The 21,706-nt window shown below is 29.4% G+C and overlaps 1 protein-coding gene across 1 annotated transcript in view; it reads right to left on the bottom strand.

The window, feature by feature from the left end:
* Nucleotides 1-13,757: 13,757 nt before the first annotated feature.
* LOC145296653 (rho-associated protein kinase 2-like) overlaps nt 13,758-21,706 on the bottom strand; it is a 407,811-nt gene continuing 399,862 nt past the window's right edge. Inside the window, exons 35-36 of the mRNA XM_080142590.1 lie at nt 16,563-16,683; nt 13,758-14,492 (exon numbers count right to left, since the gene is read on the bottom strand). Coding sequence (XP_079998716.1) covers nt 14,378-14,492; nt 16,563-16,683 — 236 coding nt within the window. The 3' untranslated portion in view covers nt 13,758-14,377. The remainder of the gene's footprint in view (nt 14,493-16,562; nt 16,684-21,706) is intronic.

Below are 21,706 nucleotides of genomic sequence, written 5' to 3' on the forward strand. Positions count from 1 at the left end.
TTCAGAACAATAAGATTACAAATCCAAAACCGGTAAGTAACCTCTTTAGTTCCAAATGCGACACTAATACATACCAAACACTAATACATACCAAACACTAATACCAAACACGAGAAAGCAGAAATAAAAAGAACAAACGAAAAACTCACAGAAAGAAATATACCAGAAACTAGAATAAACTGGTAATGCTACTACAGAAACAAATACATGGGGCATATTCTGCAATTGAATGAAGAATTGCAAGGCAGATTCTCAGATTGGAAGAAATTAAAAATCAGAAACAGAAAAAGTAAACAATTTAATAGATGCAGGGGCAAAAATCAGTAAACATGAAACTACAAATGAAAACAAAAGAATTCACCAACAAAGTCTGGATAAGAAATCAGACAGGAAACCCAACTGAAAATAACTGATGCAGTGAATAGGATGAAAAAGAATAGAAAATGATGGTAGATGGGAATTTGTGAGGAAAGACTGAACGAGAAACAAAAAACTAAAATAAAAGAGAATGTATTTGCAAAACATATCAGAATGGACGACCAAAGAAAAAAACTTGTTAAGACAAAAAGATCTGAAAAAGGAAAGTATCTCAAACAACTACAGACCAATAGCCTGTTTACCAACTATGAGAAATCCTAATGGCACAACTACCTATATGTATGTGTTTATGAAATGTAATGTACGTTTATTTTATTTCATTTATTGAATTTATTATTCAGAAATGATTGTATGCCTAGTCATAATCGATCTGACAAACGTTATAAATTTGTGTCAACTTACTTCACAATAGCTCTGCTTGATGGTGACATTCAATCATTGAGCTGATTTTATTGGAATTTTTGTAATGACAATATCTTATACTAGATTCTATTACACCGGAAGTGATTTTCTTTTGTTCAATTATTCTTCTTCAATTTCATGTGTGTCTGATGAAAATTATGAAAAAAAGAAAACAAAAATTTTTTAGTTAAAAACGGGCAAAATTTATAGCCCGTTTACTTAGAATGAGTGCTTGATGCCAAATTGATGGTTGAATATGGTTAGATTTGTGCCTACTTTTGCATTAAATACGAATCCCTATTAATCTGCATGAAACGAATACCATAATACTTAGTTCTCTGTGCCTTATTATAACAAAAGTCCATACAAAATTTCAGGCAAATCCACCAAGTAGTTTCCGAGAAAAATTGGAACAAAGAGAAATATAATATATATCAGACTCTTTTTTTTTTAGCAAGAGTTATTAAAATGAGTTCTTTTATGCGAAATTGAATTTGACTCAACTTATTTTCTAATATTCAGACTATCTGCTGATTTTTTTTTAGAGATTAAGAAAAAAAAAATCAGCTCCAAATCTGCAATGCTGATGTTAAGTACACCGCTCTTGCCTACCAAATCAGCCCCCCCCCACTGTAATCAAATCAGAAAAAATGATTTTTATGTTTATTTTGAAATTATTAAGCAATCATACATGCCATAAGAAATTGACACAAAGAATTTGAAGGGAGAGGGGGGGGGCATCGATTGGAATACAATAGACGAACTACTAAACACAGTACTAGTATATACACACTGCAAACCAAATGTTTTTACACATCCACTGACTGACAAAACATACTGAGAAGAACAATAAAATATAAATTGTTAGAAGCAGCAGTGACAGTGAATGTTGTATGTATTTTCAACTCTTGACAATATTTTTTAATCAAGAGCTTCTTTCAGACAATTAGAGAAATCACTGCCAAACTTTCATTTGGATTGTCGCAACAAGTTGTCAATAAAATTAACTGCTTTTTCATGGATTGACTGTCACTTTTTTCATTCGTCTTCAACAAAATAATGCTGGAACTGCTCATCTTCCTTATTTCTCTGACGAAAAGCCACATCTATGATGTTTACCAATTTGACTCAGTGCCAATCCAAACATTACCAAATAAATAAATAACAAAATAAAAGACTTGGAAAGAAAATATGTCCATCGTGATATTTGGATGTCAGTTCCAATGTGATTGATTTCATTAATATCTTGGATTACTGCTAAATTACGACTTTTACCAAAATCTCATTATTGCTGCACAAAGTTTTGGAAACTGCAACAATAACCTGGAAATAATTTAAAAATGATTGCGAAATAGAGCTGGCCCATTTATCAAATCAGGAGATTTTGTTTTGTTTCAATTATTCAAACGACAATTCTCACCTTGAGTGTTGCAGTCACGTTTCGGTCGATGTAACCTCCTTCAAACGTCCTTTATTGAACTCCAGAATTTAAACAGAATTTCGAACAGAACCATTTATTGAATCCACAAGGGTAGCATGCTCTTGTTCCATCAGCCATAACCGGGTAGAAATTTTAAGTGTAGTATTGAAGCTTCCATCTTCAGAAGAGTTTCACTTTGAACTGAATTTACCTTTAGTACTTTATGTTTATGTTAGTATTTTAATTGTTATGCTTATGTTAGTATTTTAATTGTTATGCTTATGTTAGTATTTTAATTGTTATGCTTATGTTAGTATTTTAATTGTTATGCTTATGTTAGTATTTTAATTGTTATGCTTATGTTAGTATTTTAATTGTTATGCTTATGTTAGTATTTTAATTGTTATGCTTATGTTAGTATTTTAATTGTTATGCTTATGTTAGTATTTTAATTGTTATGCTTATGTTAGTATTTTAATTGTTATGCTTATGTTAGTATTTTAATTGTTATGCTTATGTTAGTATTTTAATTGTTATGCTTATGTTAGTATTTTAATTGTTATGCTTATGTTAGTATTTTAATTGTTATGTTTATGTTAGTATTTTAATTGTTACGTTTATGTTAGTATTTTAATTGTTACGTTTATGTTAGTATTTTAATTGTTACGTTTATGTTAGTATTTTAATTGTTACGTTTATGTTAGTATTTTAATTGTTATGTTTATGTTAGTATTTTAATTGTTATGTTTATGTTAGTATTTTAATTGTTATGTTTATGTTAGTATTTTAATTGTTATGTTTATGTTAGTATTTTAATTGTTATGTTTATGTTAGTATTTTAATTGTTATGTTTATGTTAGTATTTTAATTGTTATGTTTATGTTAGTATTTTAATTGTTATGTTTATGTTAGTATTTTAATTGTTATGTTTATGTTAGTATTTTAATTATTATGTTTATGTTAGTATTTTAATTGTTATGCCAAAAGTATTTTAATTGTTATGCTTATGTTAGTATTTTAATTGTTATGCCAAGAGTATTTTAATTGTTATGCTTATGTTAGTATTTTAATTGTTATGCCAAGAGTATTTTAATTGTTATGTTTATGTTAGTATTTTAATTGTTATGTTTATGTTAGTATTTTAATTGTTATGTTTATGTTAGTATTTTAATTGTTATGTTTATGTTAGTATTTTAATTGTTATGTTTATGTTAGTATTTTAATTGTTATGTTTATGTTAGTATTTTAATTGTTATGTTTATGTTAGTATTTTAATTGTTATGTTTATGTTAGTATTTTAATTGTTATGTTTATGTTAGTATTTTAATTGTTATGTTTATGTTAGTATTTTAATTATTATGTTTATGTTAGTATTTTTATGTTTATGCCAAGAGTATTTTAATGTTTATGCCAAGAGTATTTTAATTGTTATGTTTATGTTAGTATTTTAATTGTTATGCCAAGAGTATTTTAATTGTTATGCCAAGAGTATTTTGTTATGTTTATGTTAGTATTTTAATTGTTATGTTTATGTTAGTATTTTAATTGTTATGTTTATGTTAGTATTTTAATTGTTATGTTTATGTTAGTATTTTAATTGTTATGTTTATGTTAGTATTTTAATTGTTATGTTTATGTTAGTATTTTAATTGTTATGCCAAGAGTATTTTAATTGTTATGTTTATGTTAGTATTTTAATTGTTATGTTTATGTTAGTATTTTAATTGTTATGCCAAAAGTATTTTAATTGTTATGCTTATGTTAGTATTTTAATTGTTATGCCAAGAGTATTTTAATTGTTATGCTTATGTTAGTATTTTAATTGTTATGCCAAGAGTATTTTAATTGTTATGTTTATGTTAGTATTTTAATTGTTATGCCAAGAGTATTTTAATTGTTATGTTTATGTTAGTATTTTAATTGTTATGTTTATGTTAGTATTTTAATTGTTATGCCAAGAGTATTTTAATTGTTATGTTTATGTTAGTATTTTAATTGTTATGTTTATGTTAGTATTTTAATTGTTATGTTTATGTTAGTATTTTAATTGTTACGTTTATGTTAGTATTTTAATTGTTATGTTTATGTTAGTATTTTAATTGTTATGTTTATGTTAGTATTTTAATTGTTATGTTTATGTTAGTATTTTAATTGTTATGTTTATGTTAGTATTTTAATTATTATGTTTATGTTAGTATTTTTATGTTTATGCCAAGAGTATTTTAATGTTTATGCCAAGAGTATTTTAATTGTTATGTTTATGTTAGTATTTTAATTGTTATGCCAAGAGTATTTTAATTGTTATGCCAAGAGTATTTTGTTATGTTTATGTTAGTATTTTAATTGTTATGTTTATGTTAGTATTTTAATTGTTATGTTTATGTTAGTATTTTAATTGTTATGTTTATGTTAGTATTTTAATTGTTATGCCAAGAGTATTTTAATTGTTATGTTTATGTTAGTATTTTAATTGTTATGTTTATGTTAGTATTTTAATTGTTATGCCAAAAGTATTTTAATTGTTATGCTTATGTTAGTATTTTAATTGTTATGCCAAGAGTATTTTAATTGTTATGCTTATGTTAGTATTTTAATTGTTATGCCAAGAGTATTTTAATTGTTATGTTTATGTTAGTATTTTAATTGTTATGCCAAGAGTATTTTAATTGTTATGTTTATGTTAGTATTTTAATTGTTATGTTTATGTTAGTATTTTAATTGTTATGCCAAGAGTATTTTAATTGTTATGTTTATGTTAGTATTTTAATTGTTATGTTTATGTTAGTATTTTAATTGTTAGGCCAAGAGTATTTTAATTGTTATGCTTATGTTAGTATTTTAATTGTTATGTTTATGTTAGTATTTTAATTGTTAGGCCAAGAGTATTTTAATTGTTATGTTTATGTTAGTATTTTAATTGTTATGCCAAGAGTCAGAGTTTAACAAGAAGAAAGTCAAAGGTTACATTGATCAAAACATAAAAAACAGTCATGTGAATCATGCAAATATGAATTATCCTCATCTCAAAAACTCAGAAACAAAACAACAGAATATTCTTTTCGCATCATTTTGACATCATTTGAAACTGCAACATTTTTGTGATTTATTCAATGGATTAATTGCCATTTATAATTTAAATACAATCTTGCGTATAAAAATATGTTCCCTGTGGCTTTTGTGCATATGATGTAATCTAGAGGACAAATTTTAACAAAATCTATGCATTAAAATAGAGTGTATTTAGACAAGTGTTGTCTTCCAAGTGGTCTATTGTGTTTGGTTTAACATTTCTCTCCCCCCCCCCCAAAAAAAAATCTAATGGGATTAAGTCACAAAAACAAGATGGCCAGTTGACAGGTTCATTTCGTGAAATTATTTGTTCAAATGTTTCAAAATGATTTCCAAAATAAATTTGCACAATTTAAAAACGCTGCTCAGGTGTCAGTCTCTTCATGACAAATTGCCAAACCAAACCAAATTCAAAATAACTAATAGTTGCCAAATCTGCAATTAAACAAAATAGAGTTGTCAATTTAAAGTTCACTGCATCTAATACATACAATTACCGATTCTATTCTAGAACGATAACTGATGATTAGCATTATTGATGTTATTAATTTCTTTTCTATGATCGTGTTTATTATTATAATCTTACAAATGTCATAATCTTTATCGGTATTTCTAGCATTAATATTTCTATTATGATTATTTCAGTATTTGGTTGAACTGGTACAAATGTGGTGAATGTATGAAAAAAAATGTATAAATTTGAAACTTTTATAAAAAAAAAAGTGTAGGATGTTGATCTTCGCCCTTTCTTTGTGACTTTGATGAAAGGCACTGATGCGGAGACAATTTGAAATGTGCGTATTCAAAAATAAGAAAACGATAATTTTAACAAGTTTCACTTCATTGTTAAGTGGAATTCTAGGAACACTGCCAATCACTACAAATCATGTTGTAAAACTATACATTTGCATACCTTTATTCATTGTATATATATATATATATATATATATATATATATATATATATATATACAGTGACACCAAAAACAAAGTCCGCATTTGTCATTTTTTCAAAAACCGCAAATTTAAGCTTATTTGATAGTGACCACCAATAAGTTGAAAACTGTTTTTTCGAAAGCTTATTAAAATCTATGAAAATTCGTTATTTCTTTACAACTTTTGGTTTTATTAGAAGATAAAAACCTGAAGTTTGTGTTAAAAGCAGAATGATATAATGCTTTTCTATAATTTTTAATAAAATTTTAAGTTTAAAATAAAAAAATTTAAAAAAACGCGTTTAACCCAGTTTTTGCAGAATGTAAATAATACATATTTTCATAAAAAGGTTTTCGAATCAATTAAACTAACTTTTTCATGTCTAAATAAAATTTACTATGATTGTCTAAATAAGAATATGCAAAAATATTAGAATATAATATACTTTATATTTTAATAAATTCAAATAATTCCATTTTTTATCATGAACTGGTACATTTTGGTTTTTAGGTATGGGAACCAAGTCGCGTCTAAATTTTTATTTAAGTATTTTCATGACAGGCAAATACAATTTTTAAAAAAATAATTGGATTAAATTATAATTACAAACGCCATTTATGGTGAAATATGTTATTTTTAGCTTTATCATTTTTTTCCTTCATAATAATTCATGAATCAAACTTTAAATTTTTCCTAATAATTGGAAAAAGTAAAGAAAAACTGCTTTTATCCATTTTTACATCAAACATAACTTTTAGCATTTTTATATTTTTCAGTTTTAACATCACTTTTAGTCTGTTTTTAATTTTATGATTAAAATCATTTTTCAATCTTATTTTCTAATTAATAATAATCTATCAATCTTATTTTCTAATTAATAATAACCAATGAGCCACACTATTTTTCCATAAACTTGATTATACTGTATTTTCCCCAATATTTTATTGCATAAATTAAGTTGACAAGGACTTTTATCAGAATTTGGTGGTCCTTAAAAGTGCCGTTTTTGATAACCCTCTGGGGGGGATGCACCTTGTTGGGATGTCACAACCATCATCTACGGAAATTCATGTCTTCATAGTTATAGTTAATTTTCAAAAGGGGAGATAACTTTTCGTAAACCGTAACGGGTTATCGTATCTTATAAAAACCGTAATACGTAGATACAATTAATACTTACAATTTTCACACCCTGTTTTTTAAAATTTTTTTCTTGAAAGCATTTTTTATGTACTGGCACATGGAAAGCTTAGACATTCTAAAATTAAATTATTAATTTATTTTTAAAGATTTAAAAGTATGCATATTTTAGCGTTTTTGTAAAAAAAAAAAAAAAAAATTTTATCCTCATCTGAAAGATAATTACTGATAAATATTCAATGAATCTCACATTCAAAACGCAAAAGATAAAAAAATTAAATGCATTTAAATTTTTTACTTATTAATCCGTGAAAATGTTATATTGATTAGATAATTACCTGACTTTTGGTCGATTTTTAAAGACATACTCTGTTATGATAATCAAAAACACTCCATAAATTTTAGCAGTCACTATAAATTGAATGTAACTGTTTAAACAATTTATACCTCATTTGATTCGACTTTTATTCTTCGACAGAAGGTAAAAAGAAACTTCACACAGTGGAAAATTATTATTTAAAACTTTAATGTAACAAATGCAACAGGAACACAATGAACTAGTTGATATTTTGTAGTATAGCCCTTCTGCAATTTGACAACTTGTGGTCTTTTGGGCATTCCTTAAATTAGTCAGCGGCAATACTCTGGTGAAAGGGCTTCCTACTGCTCTTTAATTTTTTTCTAAAGTTCTTCAAATTTGAAATGTTATCATTGCGTAGCTTTTGCTTGATGTAATGTCATACTTTTTGATAAATCATGTAAAACAATATATTTGTATACCTTTATTCATTATATATATATATATATATATATATTTTGTGGCCTTCTCAATTTGAAGTTAATTTTTTAAATTGATGTGAACATTAGAATATTTCAATTAAAAGTCAAATATGAACAAGTAAAATTATAGAAGAATAAAAGTCGAATCAAATGAGGTATAGGTTGTTTAAATCCAATTACATCCAATTTAGCTTAAATTTACGGTTTTTGAAAAAAATGATACAAGCAGACTTTCTGGTACGACTTTATAAAAGTGTGTTTCATCGGTAAAGCTTTGGAAGAAATCTGCACTGAACACTATGATCGAGAATACCTTTCTCAACCTCATTCTCAATCATTTGGAGGACGAGGGATGAATTACAGTTCTTCAAGAGTTGTTAGCAAAATCCAAAGAGTTTCCTTGGTCCAGTGACTTTTCAATCTTCCAGAAACAAAATCCACTGGAGATTAGTAAAGGCACCAGCTGACAATCCGTTTGGGTGATTGGTGAAGGAGATCCACTTAGAATGGAGTTGGGCACCAGGTACAAGTCATCTCAACAACCCTGAGCAGTTGGCCTTAATGCCAAACACATCGACTAAAATCCATAAATAAGAATAAACGACAATGCAATTTATAAGATGTTTATAAATATACATAAATATATATAAATATACAACTTAGGATCTGTTTTGTAGTTTGCTATATATATATATATATATATATATATATATATATATATATATATATATATATATATGAGACCTATTATTTCTAAGCGATACTAGCATGGACAGACTATTTCCCTAGATGAGTTTGTAATTAAAGAATACTCTTAACTTCCAAATCTGATCTCCAAGATCGCCATGAGCATGGAATATGTGCTTACATTAAAGATGGCTTTCCATGTGGTACATCTCCAGAGAAGATCCTAACTTACCCTATATGTGCTTCCGGGTTGCACTTGCTCAAACTACTGCTTTTATATTTGCTTTCTATCACCCTCACAACAGCGGAGTTGCTATCTTTAAAAGTATATCTGAGAAAATTGACCACGTTCTATTTGCTTATCCTTCAGCTAACATTCACGTATGTGGAGACTTCAATATTCACAACGTTGAATGGTTGACTCAAACAAGACCGATGATGAGGGGAGATTCTGTCATGATGTCTCCATTGCTTATGACCTCACTCAGATTGTTCACGAACCCACCCGTGTGCCCAACAATGACGGCCAGTATGCGAATCTCCTAGACCTTTTCCTTACAACTTGCCCTGAACTATGTTCAGTTTCCGTTCTGCCTCCTCTTGGATCTTCCGACCACTCTGTTGTATCAGCTAAGATAAAAATGAAATGTAATAAGTCCTCAGACGTACCTCTCCATCGTACAGTATATCGATACTCTATGGCTGACTGAGATAGCTTCCGTACATTTATATCAGATCTACGTCTGCGTTCCATGTTTAAAAAGGATGTGTCCTCTATAGTACCAGACCTGACGGAATGGTTAATTGTAGGTATAGACCGTTTCATACCCTCGAAAAAGTTCCAGCAAAAACCTAACAGCCAGCCATGGTTCTCTCCAGAATGTGCTGCTGCCATTGTGCACAGAAATCACTTTACTCCTGATCTTAAATGGAACACGTACATTAAATCTGTTGCTAAGGTCGCTGGAAAAATGGTTGGATCCTTCTATCGATCCAGTAGATATCTCACTGCTGATGCAATTCTCTATATAAGAGCCAGGTACGTCCAAGAATGGAGTACTGTTGCCACATCTGGGCAGGAGCTACTAGAAAGGACATCCTGCCTTGATAGAGTTCAAAATAGACTTCGTAGCATAGTAGGGGATGTCCTTTTCTCTTCCCTGCAACCTTTTTCTCACAGAAGAGATGTTGCGAGTTTGTCTCTGCTTTATCGTTATTTTCATGTCAAGTGCTCGACTAAGCTTCAATCTATGGTTTCCCCCTCGCCAAACTTTCACAAGAAACACTCATCTAGCTGAAAACACTATCAATAATTCCCCTCACACTTTATCATTGCCTAAACATAGATTCCATGAACAAAGCTTCTTTCTTAGAACTGCACACCTGTGGAATTGTCTTCCATTTTCCTGCTTTCCAGCTGACTACAATATAGTTGTCGTCAAGTCCAACGTAAACAAATTCTTGATGAGCCGTTCCACTTGTTAACAAATTTACTGAATTTCCATTACTAACGATTACTATATTGTCCAATTGACTACTGTACACTCTTAGCCCTTATCTTTGAGTTGTCTCTGGGCCTTGATAAGTGGTTATGCCTATGTAAAAAAAAAAAAAAAATACAGCATACTATTTCGTAATATATCATTAAGACGTATTATATACAGTATTTCAAAATCTTATGCTGAGCATCACAGTATTAAATTAGCACAACCGGTTTTGATGCAAATATAGTCAGAATAAACAGAAAAAAAATAAATTTCATATTTATAGATATATTTTTTCTTTGTCTTTCTGTCCATTCCACTTTTTCTCAGAAACTATTGAGCTGATTTGGCTGAAATTTTGTATGGACCTTTGTTATGATAAGGTGCAGCAAACTAAACATTTTGGTATCCGTTCGATGCACAGTTAGGAACTCAACTATTTAATGTAAAAATGAGCAAAAACTGAACCATATTTAACCATAAAGCACTCGTTCTAAGTCAATGGGCCATAACTTTTGCCCGTTTTTAATAAACTAAAATGACTTTCTATCATTTTTTAAAGGAAAAAATTTTGTACATTTCCCTTTTGATACTGTGAAACCAACTTTGAGTTTTTTTGTTTTTTTTTTTGGTTAGATTTTTATACAAATCGTATTTCAATCAAGAAATGCGGAAATCTTACGCGCAACATTTTAAAATGAGAAATACATAGTGTTGCGAATCAAACGAAAAACTCAACTACAAAATCAGTGATAAAACATATCCTGCAATCGCCAATGGCAACCAACTTGAAACAACGGAAACAACTCATTACTTCATATTAGATTTGGGAAGCTTACATGTTCCGATTAATCACATAAAAATGATTTTCTTTGCCTGATCGATTTACTAGATTTTTGGAATATGGTATTTTTGTTTTGTCATGGATATATATCATACATATTTTTTTTTTTTTTGTTTTAATATAGGTAGTAATTCTGGAGAAGAACCATTTTTTTTTTCATGCAACAGACAAGATATTCAATGTATTTCCAATCTCAAGGTGTTGTTCATTGCCAACTGAAAAAAATTCACTAATCCTTATCCTCAAATGGCATTTGAACCTCGATAAGTAGTAACATCATCACATCTAATAAAATAAGAGCAAAACGCACTGTGAGAAAACTTCTGCATTTTATTTCGCCCCCCGCTCCCTCTAATTTGGCTGAAAATAAACATCTGATAATGAAATTGCCACCATAAACACAAGATGTAAAATGGAATTTTGATTATTTCGATGACTTTTCTTGGATATTAGTCTTGCAATAATCCAAATATTTTTTATTGTAGTTAATAGAAAAAAGGGATCCAATAACAAATATATAACGAATAAATGTTACCAAAGGCAAGACAAGTTACTCTAACTACCTAAGTTTAATTGTATTTTAACATTTTAACATGTTTTGGATTCAAACCGGAGTTCACTCTATTCAAAAACAAACATGGTTGCCATAAGCATTGCACAAGCACCCTTGATAATAGTTTAAAAATTAAAAACTAAAAATACTGGTAGAACATTACACTTTCATATGGTTAGTAACATTTATTGGATGTGTTTTTACTTTGCTTCATTTTTCAAACAATTAAAAATATTTGTGCAGCCATCTTTTTTTGTTGTTGTTGTTCTAAATGAAAAGAGTAAACACAGCTTATTTAAAAAAAAAAAAAAAATAATCTTTAAAATAAACTAAAGCACAAATAAATTTATCTAGATAGGTAAAAGTGTAACTTATCACTCAAATCAAAGATCAGACTTATGCATTCGTTAATATTCCTGTATGTTTGAATTGTGAACCTTAACAGCAGAAACCGAACAGAGGATACAAGTAGTCGCGTTGAGGTGCTCGCGAAAAATATTTGGTATTTCCTACAAAAAAACACATTACAACAAATGAGGGAGTAACCAACCGCATAGAAAAAGCTATGGAAATCTTTGTCATTATAAAATGGCGTAAATTACAGTGGTATAGTCATGGAGAGATCAACAGGACTTGCTATAAAAATAATGCAGGGGAAGAAGAAGAGGAAGAAAGTGTGGAGAAGAGATGGGAGGAAAAAATTGGTGAATGGACGCGTCAGAGGCTCAGCAGCAGCACCCAATACCACAGGAGAGACGGGAGTGGAGAGGGCTGGAGAAAGTTTTTGCAGAGGTGTTCCCTACAATCAAGTAAACTATGGGGATAGATAAAACTTATCCTGCCTTTGGTAACATTTAAATTTTTTTTTTTTTACTACTGTTTTTGGTTCTATTAATACAATTGACCACACAAATTATCAATCCTCATTTCAAAAGGTTCCAAACGGAGGAGGTTTAAGTTGACATTTAGTAAAAAATCTGAAAAAAAAAAAAATAAAAATTCACAATTTCTTTTTCAATAATTCAAAACAGTTGATACGAAGTAAAAATGTACAATATATTTATTATGTAGTTTCAATTTAAAAAAAAAAAAATAAGGGTGAGAGGAGCTGTTAAAAGTTTTTTTTTTTTTTTCAAAGAGCTAATATTCCACATGCAAGAGATATCACCCAAACTACAAATTCATGACAGATACTTCCAACATGATACGTATATATATATATATATATATATATATATATATATATATATATATATTTATATATGTAATATATATCATAATATACATATAAGAAATACACCATATATTGTATGCGTAGGCAGGGGAGGACGAGTGTGTGTGTGTGTGAAGATTCACAATCATTATGGCCGTACAGGTACGCACACGTTTCACCTTAGACAAACATGCAAACATAAATGAGCGAGAAATTGTAAAGATTTTTCAAAATTTTCCATCTTTTTGTGCCAACGACAAAATGAATTTTTTTTATGCGAATAATCCATTTGTTTTTACCATTCAAAAGTATTTGATGCGTTTATCGTGAAGTGCCCAACCTTTAAGATAACAGAGCAACTTATTACACACATACAAACACGGATATAGATTCAAGTGCATAGTCATGTATTTGTATGTATATATGATATACATTTAGAATTAGGTCAGAAATTTTTTTTTCATTTACATAAAACAGAGTTTGTTGTAGTCATCATGTCAGACGAAAAAAAAAATATTGGAAGTGTTTTGAATGTAAAGAGATCAGCCTGTGTGTATCGTGTGCGAGTCGAAACTGGAATCTGGCCATCTCACTAGGATGTTGAATAATGGCCTTAGTGTCTCAGAAGCGAATCTCTCCTTTTAATGATGTCTGGTATTGAAAGAAAAATCTGTGGGGAAAATCAAATACCCAGACACTAAAATATATATATATATATATATATATATTGATTCAGCTATAACAATTGACTTCTTCGTTTTTGAGAAAATACATCCAGCAATTAAAAAAAAAAAAAAAAAAAAATTAAGTAAATAAATATTCTTTTTTTCTGCTTTAAAATAACAGAAGACATTTTTTTTTTTAAATTAAAATGTTAGCAATTAGAGATATTAAGCTGTGGTTTTGTGTAGCAATTTTTTTTTTTTTTGCACAAGTTGCTTGTAATCACTGTAATGCAAATCTGATTCCACCGAATACGAAAATAGCAGAAATATTTTAAATAATGGGCTTTTTTTTTTTTTCAATATAGGAGAAAAGAGAGGGGTATTCATTTAAAAAATTGTTCCTGAATTTAAAATGTTTTTCCCCCAAAGAAATAGATTCAATAGATGGAAGGGCAAATGGCAGTTTTGCTTTTTTTTTTTTCTCTCCCCAATTTCTAAGGAATTTTTTTCAAAGATTCTTTCACATAAAAAACGTGTATATTACTGCGTTTTTTTGTTTTTTTAATATCTTACATCTTAAAAGTCTAAGACAACAGTCAAGTGTGCATGTTGTACAAAACTCGATCATGGTAGCAAAGACCTCATTTCCCCTCATTACGAATCAATTCCAAAATTCAATAGTCACTTCTGTGAGGAGATGGACATTTTATTTATTTTTCATCCAACACTGAAGAAATCTTTGGAAGAACATTTGAGTGATGGTAACAGCTACACTCCGGTCAGATGCACTTCACCGACAAAAAAAATTTATAAGGGCCGTGTATTTGGTGGGAGCGTTGCTGACTTGCCTCCTGTTGAGTGACGAGCCTGGGAACCGTACGAAGAATACTGTTTCTGGCCCCGAGAAGGTAATCCACTTGAGCTAAAAAATAAAATTTTTAAATACATAAAATACACTCAAATATGATATCTTAATTTATTATACAATTGTGCACTTATAAAATACACGTAAATATAACATCTTAATTTATGCAGATTTCATATTTATTATTACAGAGCCGATTCTCAAATGATTATTATATTGTACCCAATATACAGTCGCAGTTTCACAAGTTAAAAAAAGATTTGGGTGACATCAGTTAAAATTGAAACCAAAACAGTCGTTACCGTTTGAGATATTGCCAGATAAGATTTTAAAATAAACTGACTTTAATGTAGAAATGTATATTTATGAATCCATACAAGAGCACTTTAAGTTGACTTATGCCAAATTCTATTTTTTTTTTTTTTGAACCCATAGTAATTATTTTTACAGGCTTATATAAATATAAAACAATCATCCATAAAAAATGCAATCATTTGACCCATCTAGTGTTGCTTTGCAACCTTGCATCTTGCAGATTCACTTTGAAAAAAATGGAGACAGACAGACTGAGTTTTATTTCATATGAAAAAACATATCTTCCACATTCCAAGATGTTATTCATCTTGCTAATTATATCTGTCAAAATGTCTACTTTTTACAGCACCTGTTTCGTAACACAGAAACAATCATGATATATCATCAATCATGTTTTTTTTGAAAAAATAAACCAAGGAAAATAATTTTATTTTGCTGCAATGACAGATGCATGATCAGATGGACCCATGAGTTTTACAAGTACTCATGGTGCCCCTCAGGCATTCACATATTCTCACTTTTATAGATATATAGATCATTATTTGGGGAAAAAAGTTTTGGAATAAAATCTAAAGAAAACACTAATATTTAATGTAAAAAAAAATTTGTTACAATAAAAACGGGATATTAAATAAAAATGTGAAAAATGTTTATGAGCTCAGATTCCTTATGTGAGGGGTTAAAGTTGAGATTGGATGGAATACGTTCAGGAAACTTCTGCCATTAATAACCAGCAGAGCATTACCATTGTTGACCAAGGAAAGTGTCTACCAGGCATGTATACAAAACTAGCCAGTAAGGGTTGAGGACATGTGTTGCATGGAGAGAATTTTTTTATTTTTACCTTTTTTATTTTATCTTTCTTTGGCAAATTGAGCAATAATGCAAATGTAAGAACAAAAATTTGTCTTGTTCCGACAAATTTCTTGAAACATTTTATTCTTGCATGACTTCCTGTTTTCTAGACAGTGATAGCCGATTTGGTGTCCCTGACGGAATATCTTCCAACAGATATTTTAACTGGAGAAATTTATCACATTCTAAGACAAATTATTAGTAGTAGTATAAGTAGTATAGTAGTTTCTGGAGACAAATATTCAGAATGTTCCACATAAAAAAAGTTCAGTTTTACACATTTTTTAAAAGTAAGAATTGTTTACAATATTCCACTTATTTTCATAGAAAATGTTCAAAATAATAAAAATATATTATTGTAATACATAATGTATGTTGGACGATGTTTCGTCGGGGACGCCAAATCATCTATCACCATTTAGAAAACAGGAAAAGTAATGCACGAATGAAATGTCTCAAGAAATATGTCGCAATGCTAAATTTGTTAAGCGAAGAAAACTTCATTTCTTGTATTCATGTTACAAGAAGACATTTTGCGTTACACATTTTACGTTACACATTTTGTTCAAAGTTGGTTTTTAATATCAAACCTTTTTGGTTATTTGATGCTAGAAAGTCTGAGAAGTATTGTTCAATTACATTTTCTAGGCTTTTTCATCATATAGTTGTTTTATGTGTGATAATTAGTTACTTTTTCATGCCATTTGGGGGTTGTTTACTGCAGTATGGCTAAGATAGGTTTACTATATTGGGTAATATTTCATTTTTTTTCTTTTTTAGAGTAAATTGTTTCCAATTACAGTCCAATATTTTGAAACAAAATTCAGTTGATATTTTTAGAAAGATATTTGTCAATCTGGCTTTGAGTTTAAAATATCCTATATAGGTTCGATAGATCATTGGGTTTATAAACTTAGGCAAAAAAAAGATAGATAAGGTGGGGGGTGAAATTCATACCTCATATTAGAAGATATTCCTTTTTTCGGAATCTTTTTACCAAGGTGCTGGACCCAAAGCTTCTGCATTTCCGAAGATTCTGCCAAAAGTAACAATTCTTTGGCCTGGATATCAAAGTTCACTGAAAACACAAGAGAAAATAGAAATGAAAAAAAAAAAAAATGAGGCCATAGCTGCCGTGAATTGTTGATTAGTAGTTTTAATGTTGAATTAAAATTAGAACAACTGAATATTTTAATTGCATTTTAGTTGTACATTATTAGCGTGATTATGAAAATCTCCAATTGTGATGTAGTTTCATTCTATGTGTTACAGGAGAAAGGGTTTTCCCCTTTTCTTGCAAGTAAGAAGAACTTTAGACAAGTGGAAAATGAGATTTGGATAAACCGAGATTCGAACTTTGTAAGCAAGGGTCAGAAATAGATTCAGAAAATGGAATGTTGGAATTTTGCGCTGTTAAATTTCGTATGAAATAGTTTAGATATGTTTGTTTGTTTGTTTGTAAAAAAAAATCGTGCATTCTTTTACGGAAAGTGAATTAAAAAGGTCAGCTAAAAAAAATAATGAACAATACAATTTAAAAACATATTGAAAAATAAGTTAGGTTGAAAAATAGGTTAGTGAGAATTCTTTGTTGCAGAAGTGTGTTTTGGAAATGTATGTTTAAGCCACGGGAGTTGATCATGTTTTGAGACCACACATCTGACATCATAGCAAAAATGAATTCTCAATATAGGAGCTCGTTTCAGTCGAGTCGGAGAGACAGGTTCGAACAGCCAGCAGAGTTGGTCGGGAAGAGCTGACATAGAGGAGGGTCCTCTCAGAGGTGAAGGGGTAGAACATTTAACATGTAGAAGTGACTTTGAATTCCTTGACGTTATCATCCTTCGACCGGTCGATCTGATAACAAAGAAGTTATCATGTTTTTGTAAAACTGTGTTGTGTCATCATTCAACAGCAAAAGGTAATGTGTGAAACATCCTTAATATGAACTTTGTCTCCCTCGTCGTTATTATGTAACTCTTACAAGAATGTGCCTCCCCTATATATATATATATATATATATATATATATATATGAACTTTGTATAACCACATCCTAAGTAATGTTCCTCTCCATCCTAAGTAATGACTGTCCTCTCCTGTGTTAAAAGAACTGCTCACCCTCTCTCAGTCGCTAATCTATGTTACAAGAATCCACAGAACTGTAAATCCTGTATTACATGTCCCCGTCTCTCTTTAAAATGTACTCGATATATGTCTCCCAATATGACCCCGGCTATACAACATATGGACGTCCAACACATATTAGATGTTGGCAGGCAACGCCGGGAAGAAAAACATTCAATCGGTTGCACACATACAAATGGATTCAAATGTTAAGAATTCAGTATTTCCACCGTTCTCTAATGGAATGAATATGACCCAAGAATATTTGAGCAGATATCGGTCAATGATTGAAGCAATAGACAAAAGAAATATTAGAGATTCCAACAGAAAGAATGTCAGTGTGTGTATATATTTTGTGCCAGCAGCTAAAGTACATGTTAACATTATATAGACAAATGCATTTTGAACAACTGGCCACAGCGATTATGTAACACAGCATTGATTATGTAACACAACATTGATTATGTAACACAACATTGATCCTTGTTCAAATTGAAAAACATCTAAAATGATGTTTTTCAAGCAGTGATATGTTAGAAATAGAAAAATTGAAAATCATAGCCTTCTTTCAATCAAAATTTTTTTCTTCTACCTTAATCTTAAACACTTTTTTTCTCTCTCTCTCTCTCTCTATATATATATATATATATATATATAGATATATACACACTAGCATGGATACCCGGCGTTGCCTGGGTTGACATGAAGTTCCGTTTGGAACACACCTGCTATACTAATCATTTTCAATTTTCATCATGGGCAACATGGATACTCTCACAATTCCAAAAATTAAAGAACGGATAAAAACATGTAAATGTAATCGCCCCAAAAAAGAAGTATGTGATACCCCCTCCACCAGATATTTCGGCAGAAGGGATACAAAGAATAGAAACTATTCTTCAGATATTGAGTACTGGAAAGAAAACTCCTTCCTCTAAAAAAAAAAAAAAAAAAAATAAAAATAAAAAAATCATTAAAACTTTTGTTTGAATGAAAATAGCAGCGAATGCCTGTGCTATTGCAAAAAAAAAAAAAAAAAATAAAAATAAAAAAATCATTAAAACTTTTGTTTGAATGAAAATAGCAGTGAATGCCTGTGCTATTGCAAAAAAAAAAAAAAAAAAAATAGCCAAGAACCCCTAAAAAAGTGAAGATCTACCAAAAATTAATTCCAAAAACAAACAAAATTTTTTGTCATTATAATGCCCCCCCCCAATGTAATTTGTCATTGGGTTCATTTTGTTTATAAAATTGTTAGGTGAAAGTACAGAGTGATCTCATAAAAATTAATTAAATTTATCGTTACTTTATGTTTCAAATGTAATTCTCACCCCACCACCAAAAAAAAAAAAAAAAAAAAAAAAACAAATTGTATCTGTCATGGTTCCCTCCCTCCCATTTCTTCAGTTTTTTGTGTTTTTTTTTGTTTTTTTTTGGAATATTTAAAAAAAAACAATAAAAGCCAAACATTTTTCTATCTACATGGAATTATTTTTTTAAGCTAGAAATTTGTTGAGATTACCAAATTATTTTATTTGGTGATAGTTTTTTTTTTTTTTTGTTTATGTTCCGAAGGGGCAAATACCTCTAAAAAAAAAAAAAAAAAAAAAAAAAAAAAGAAGTGATGCTGGAATGATAATTCCAAATAAAATTAAATATATTATCAATATATAATTATTGTTTAAAATTTAATAACAATTTTAAATAGAACACTTATAACAATTCTCTCGCTAGAAACATTAACTAAGATACCGATATTTAATAAAATCGATTTGTCTTAATGTAATATAAAAATGAGATGATCTCTTTATTGTATCTAGTTTGCAAGAATCATACTATATATAGAAATAAATGAGAGTAAAGTAAGGAAACTTTTGTATATATTAATCAAATTGTGAACAAACAAATAAACAGACAGGAATACGAATTTATATATATTAGTGATGGGACGATGCCAAAATTTTTCCCAGTTCCGATTCCGTTCAAAATTTCCGATTCCGATCCGATTCCGATTTCGATTCTTGTAAAATTTATACATATTTAATTAGAGATTTTTTTAATTTGTTTTTTCGTAAATTTTCAAATTATTACATAAACCCCTGGTTAATGTCCGCGTATATTTTATCTCAAATGTTTGCCTTGTAATTGATTAAAAATTGTAACACAAAACATTTATTTTGATTTTAAAACAAAGCTATATTGTACCAGTTCGTATTTACTGTATAACATGCGACTTACATGAATAGTGGAAAATATTCAAAGATTGGTAGGCAAAATAAGAAAACGATGTAAGAACAATATATTTAACAACGCCACTTAGCAAAGCCACATTTCATTGTTACGAACGAATTTCTAAATAATAATATTACTATTATGAAAACCATTTTTAACGTGAGATTGCGTGAGCTTTCTGTGCTTTCTCTCGCAGCTAAATCCCTATTCCAAAATGAAATATTTTATAGATTACGTGTTAGAACATTTTTTTAATTGGCGGAAAGAAAAGCGATCATTTACAATTTAGAGTGTAAGATCAGTTTCGAATATAAATTTAACGTAAAATGATCATCATTTCTGGCCATCCTAATTCTTTATGGATATTAACTAAAGTGTTTCCCACTAAATTAAGTTCGGTTTGCAACGTTGTAAAACCATGTGTAATCGCTTAAAAAGTAGACACCCTACCCCCAATAAGCGCACATAATTTAAGATTGGTAACACACTACAGCTCATGTTACGTTATATTTATTTGTGAAACTGACCGTCTATTTTAAATTCCTAATCGTTTTATATTAGTGTTGTGTCGATTAATCGGAATCGGGAATCGGATAAATCGGTAATTTTGGGGGTATCGGAATCGGAAAAATTTGTGCCTAATTTCTGATTCCCAAATCGATTCTTTTAATATTTTTAAAAAGTTAATTTTCAATTGTTTGTACCGATTATAAATATTTCTTTCTTTTAAACTATTAGTAAAACTAAAGAAGATCTAAACTTATTTTATATGCGTAAAATAAACAAAACAAAAATTGAAACTTTGCAAAAATTCGCTAGGTAACCTTTAGAAGAATGCAGTTTATTTTCAAAGTAGCGAAAGAATTATCTAAAATTAAAGAAATATTTTGCCCAGAAAAATAATATCAAACATTATTGCTAATTAAATGAAAAGTAGAATATAAAAGTGTTGGGTTTTGTCGGTATGTTTGCTGCTCCCTCACTCGGCAATCGGTATTGACAAATATAACAAGCCGTGCATGCATGGTCCCCCTCTATGTGAGGAGGGGGGATCGAATAAAGTGATAAAAAAGTGATACATAACTGATAAAAAAACAATTTTGAGTGAAAAAAAATTTTTCAAAAGTTTTCAGAAAAATGACTAAGTTCAACTTTTGCTCCACACCCAATATTAGCCCTAAAACCTCCAGGGCTTGTGACTCTGATTTTTCCCAGGGTCAGTGATACTTCCATCAGGTGTATATCAGGTATGCCCATGGTTTTGCCAAGTTTCAGAAAAATCTAATGAATGGATGAAAAGTTATTCTGAAAAATATGTCAATTTTGTCTATTTAGAGTCATTTTGAGGTATTTTTATACCTCTTTTGCCCCCATGGGGGAGCTGATTACTTGTAAAAATGGACAAACGGCTATGTTTCAGGCCTTAAGACATGTAAATTTGAGTTCAGCACCATAAAAAAACACTAAATAGAGATACATAATCACATTTTAGACAAATATGAAAAATAAGAGCCTAAAAAAGGGGTGGTTTTTAGCCCTAAAAGTTCCCGGGGGGCGCAAACCAGAGTTTTGCCAGGGTCAGCGATACTAAATTTACATTTGCAACAATTGCCTTCACATTTTGGACAAGTTTCAGTAAAATCTAATGGACGGGAAAAAAGTTATGGGGCCAAAAGTGTCATTTTTGCCATTTTGGGCATTTTTGACCCCTTTTCAGCCCCTGGGGGAGCAACGAGAGTTTTC

This window comes from Euprymna scolopes, chromosome 17 (genome assembly GCF_053919585.1).
Source record: "Euprymna scolopes isolate OS-2025 chromosome 17, ASM5391958v1, whole genome shotgun sequence".
Lineage (NCBI taxonomy): Eukaryota > Metazoa > Mollusca > Cephalopoda > Sepiida > Sepiolidae > Euprymna > Euprymna scolopes.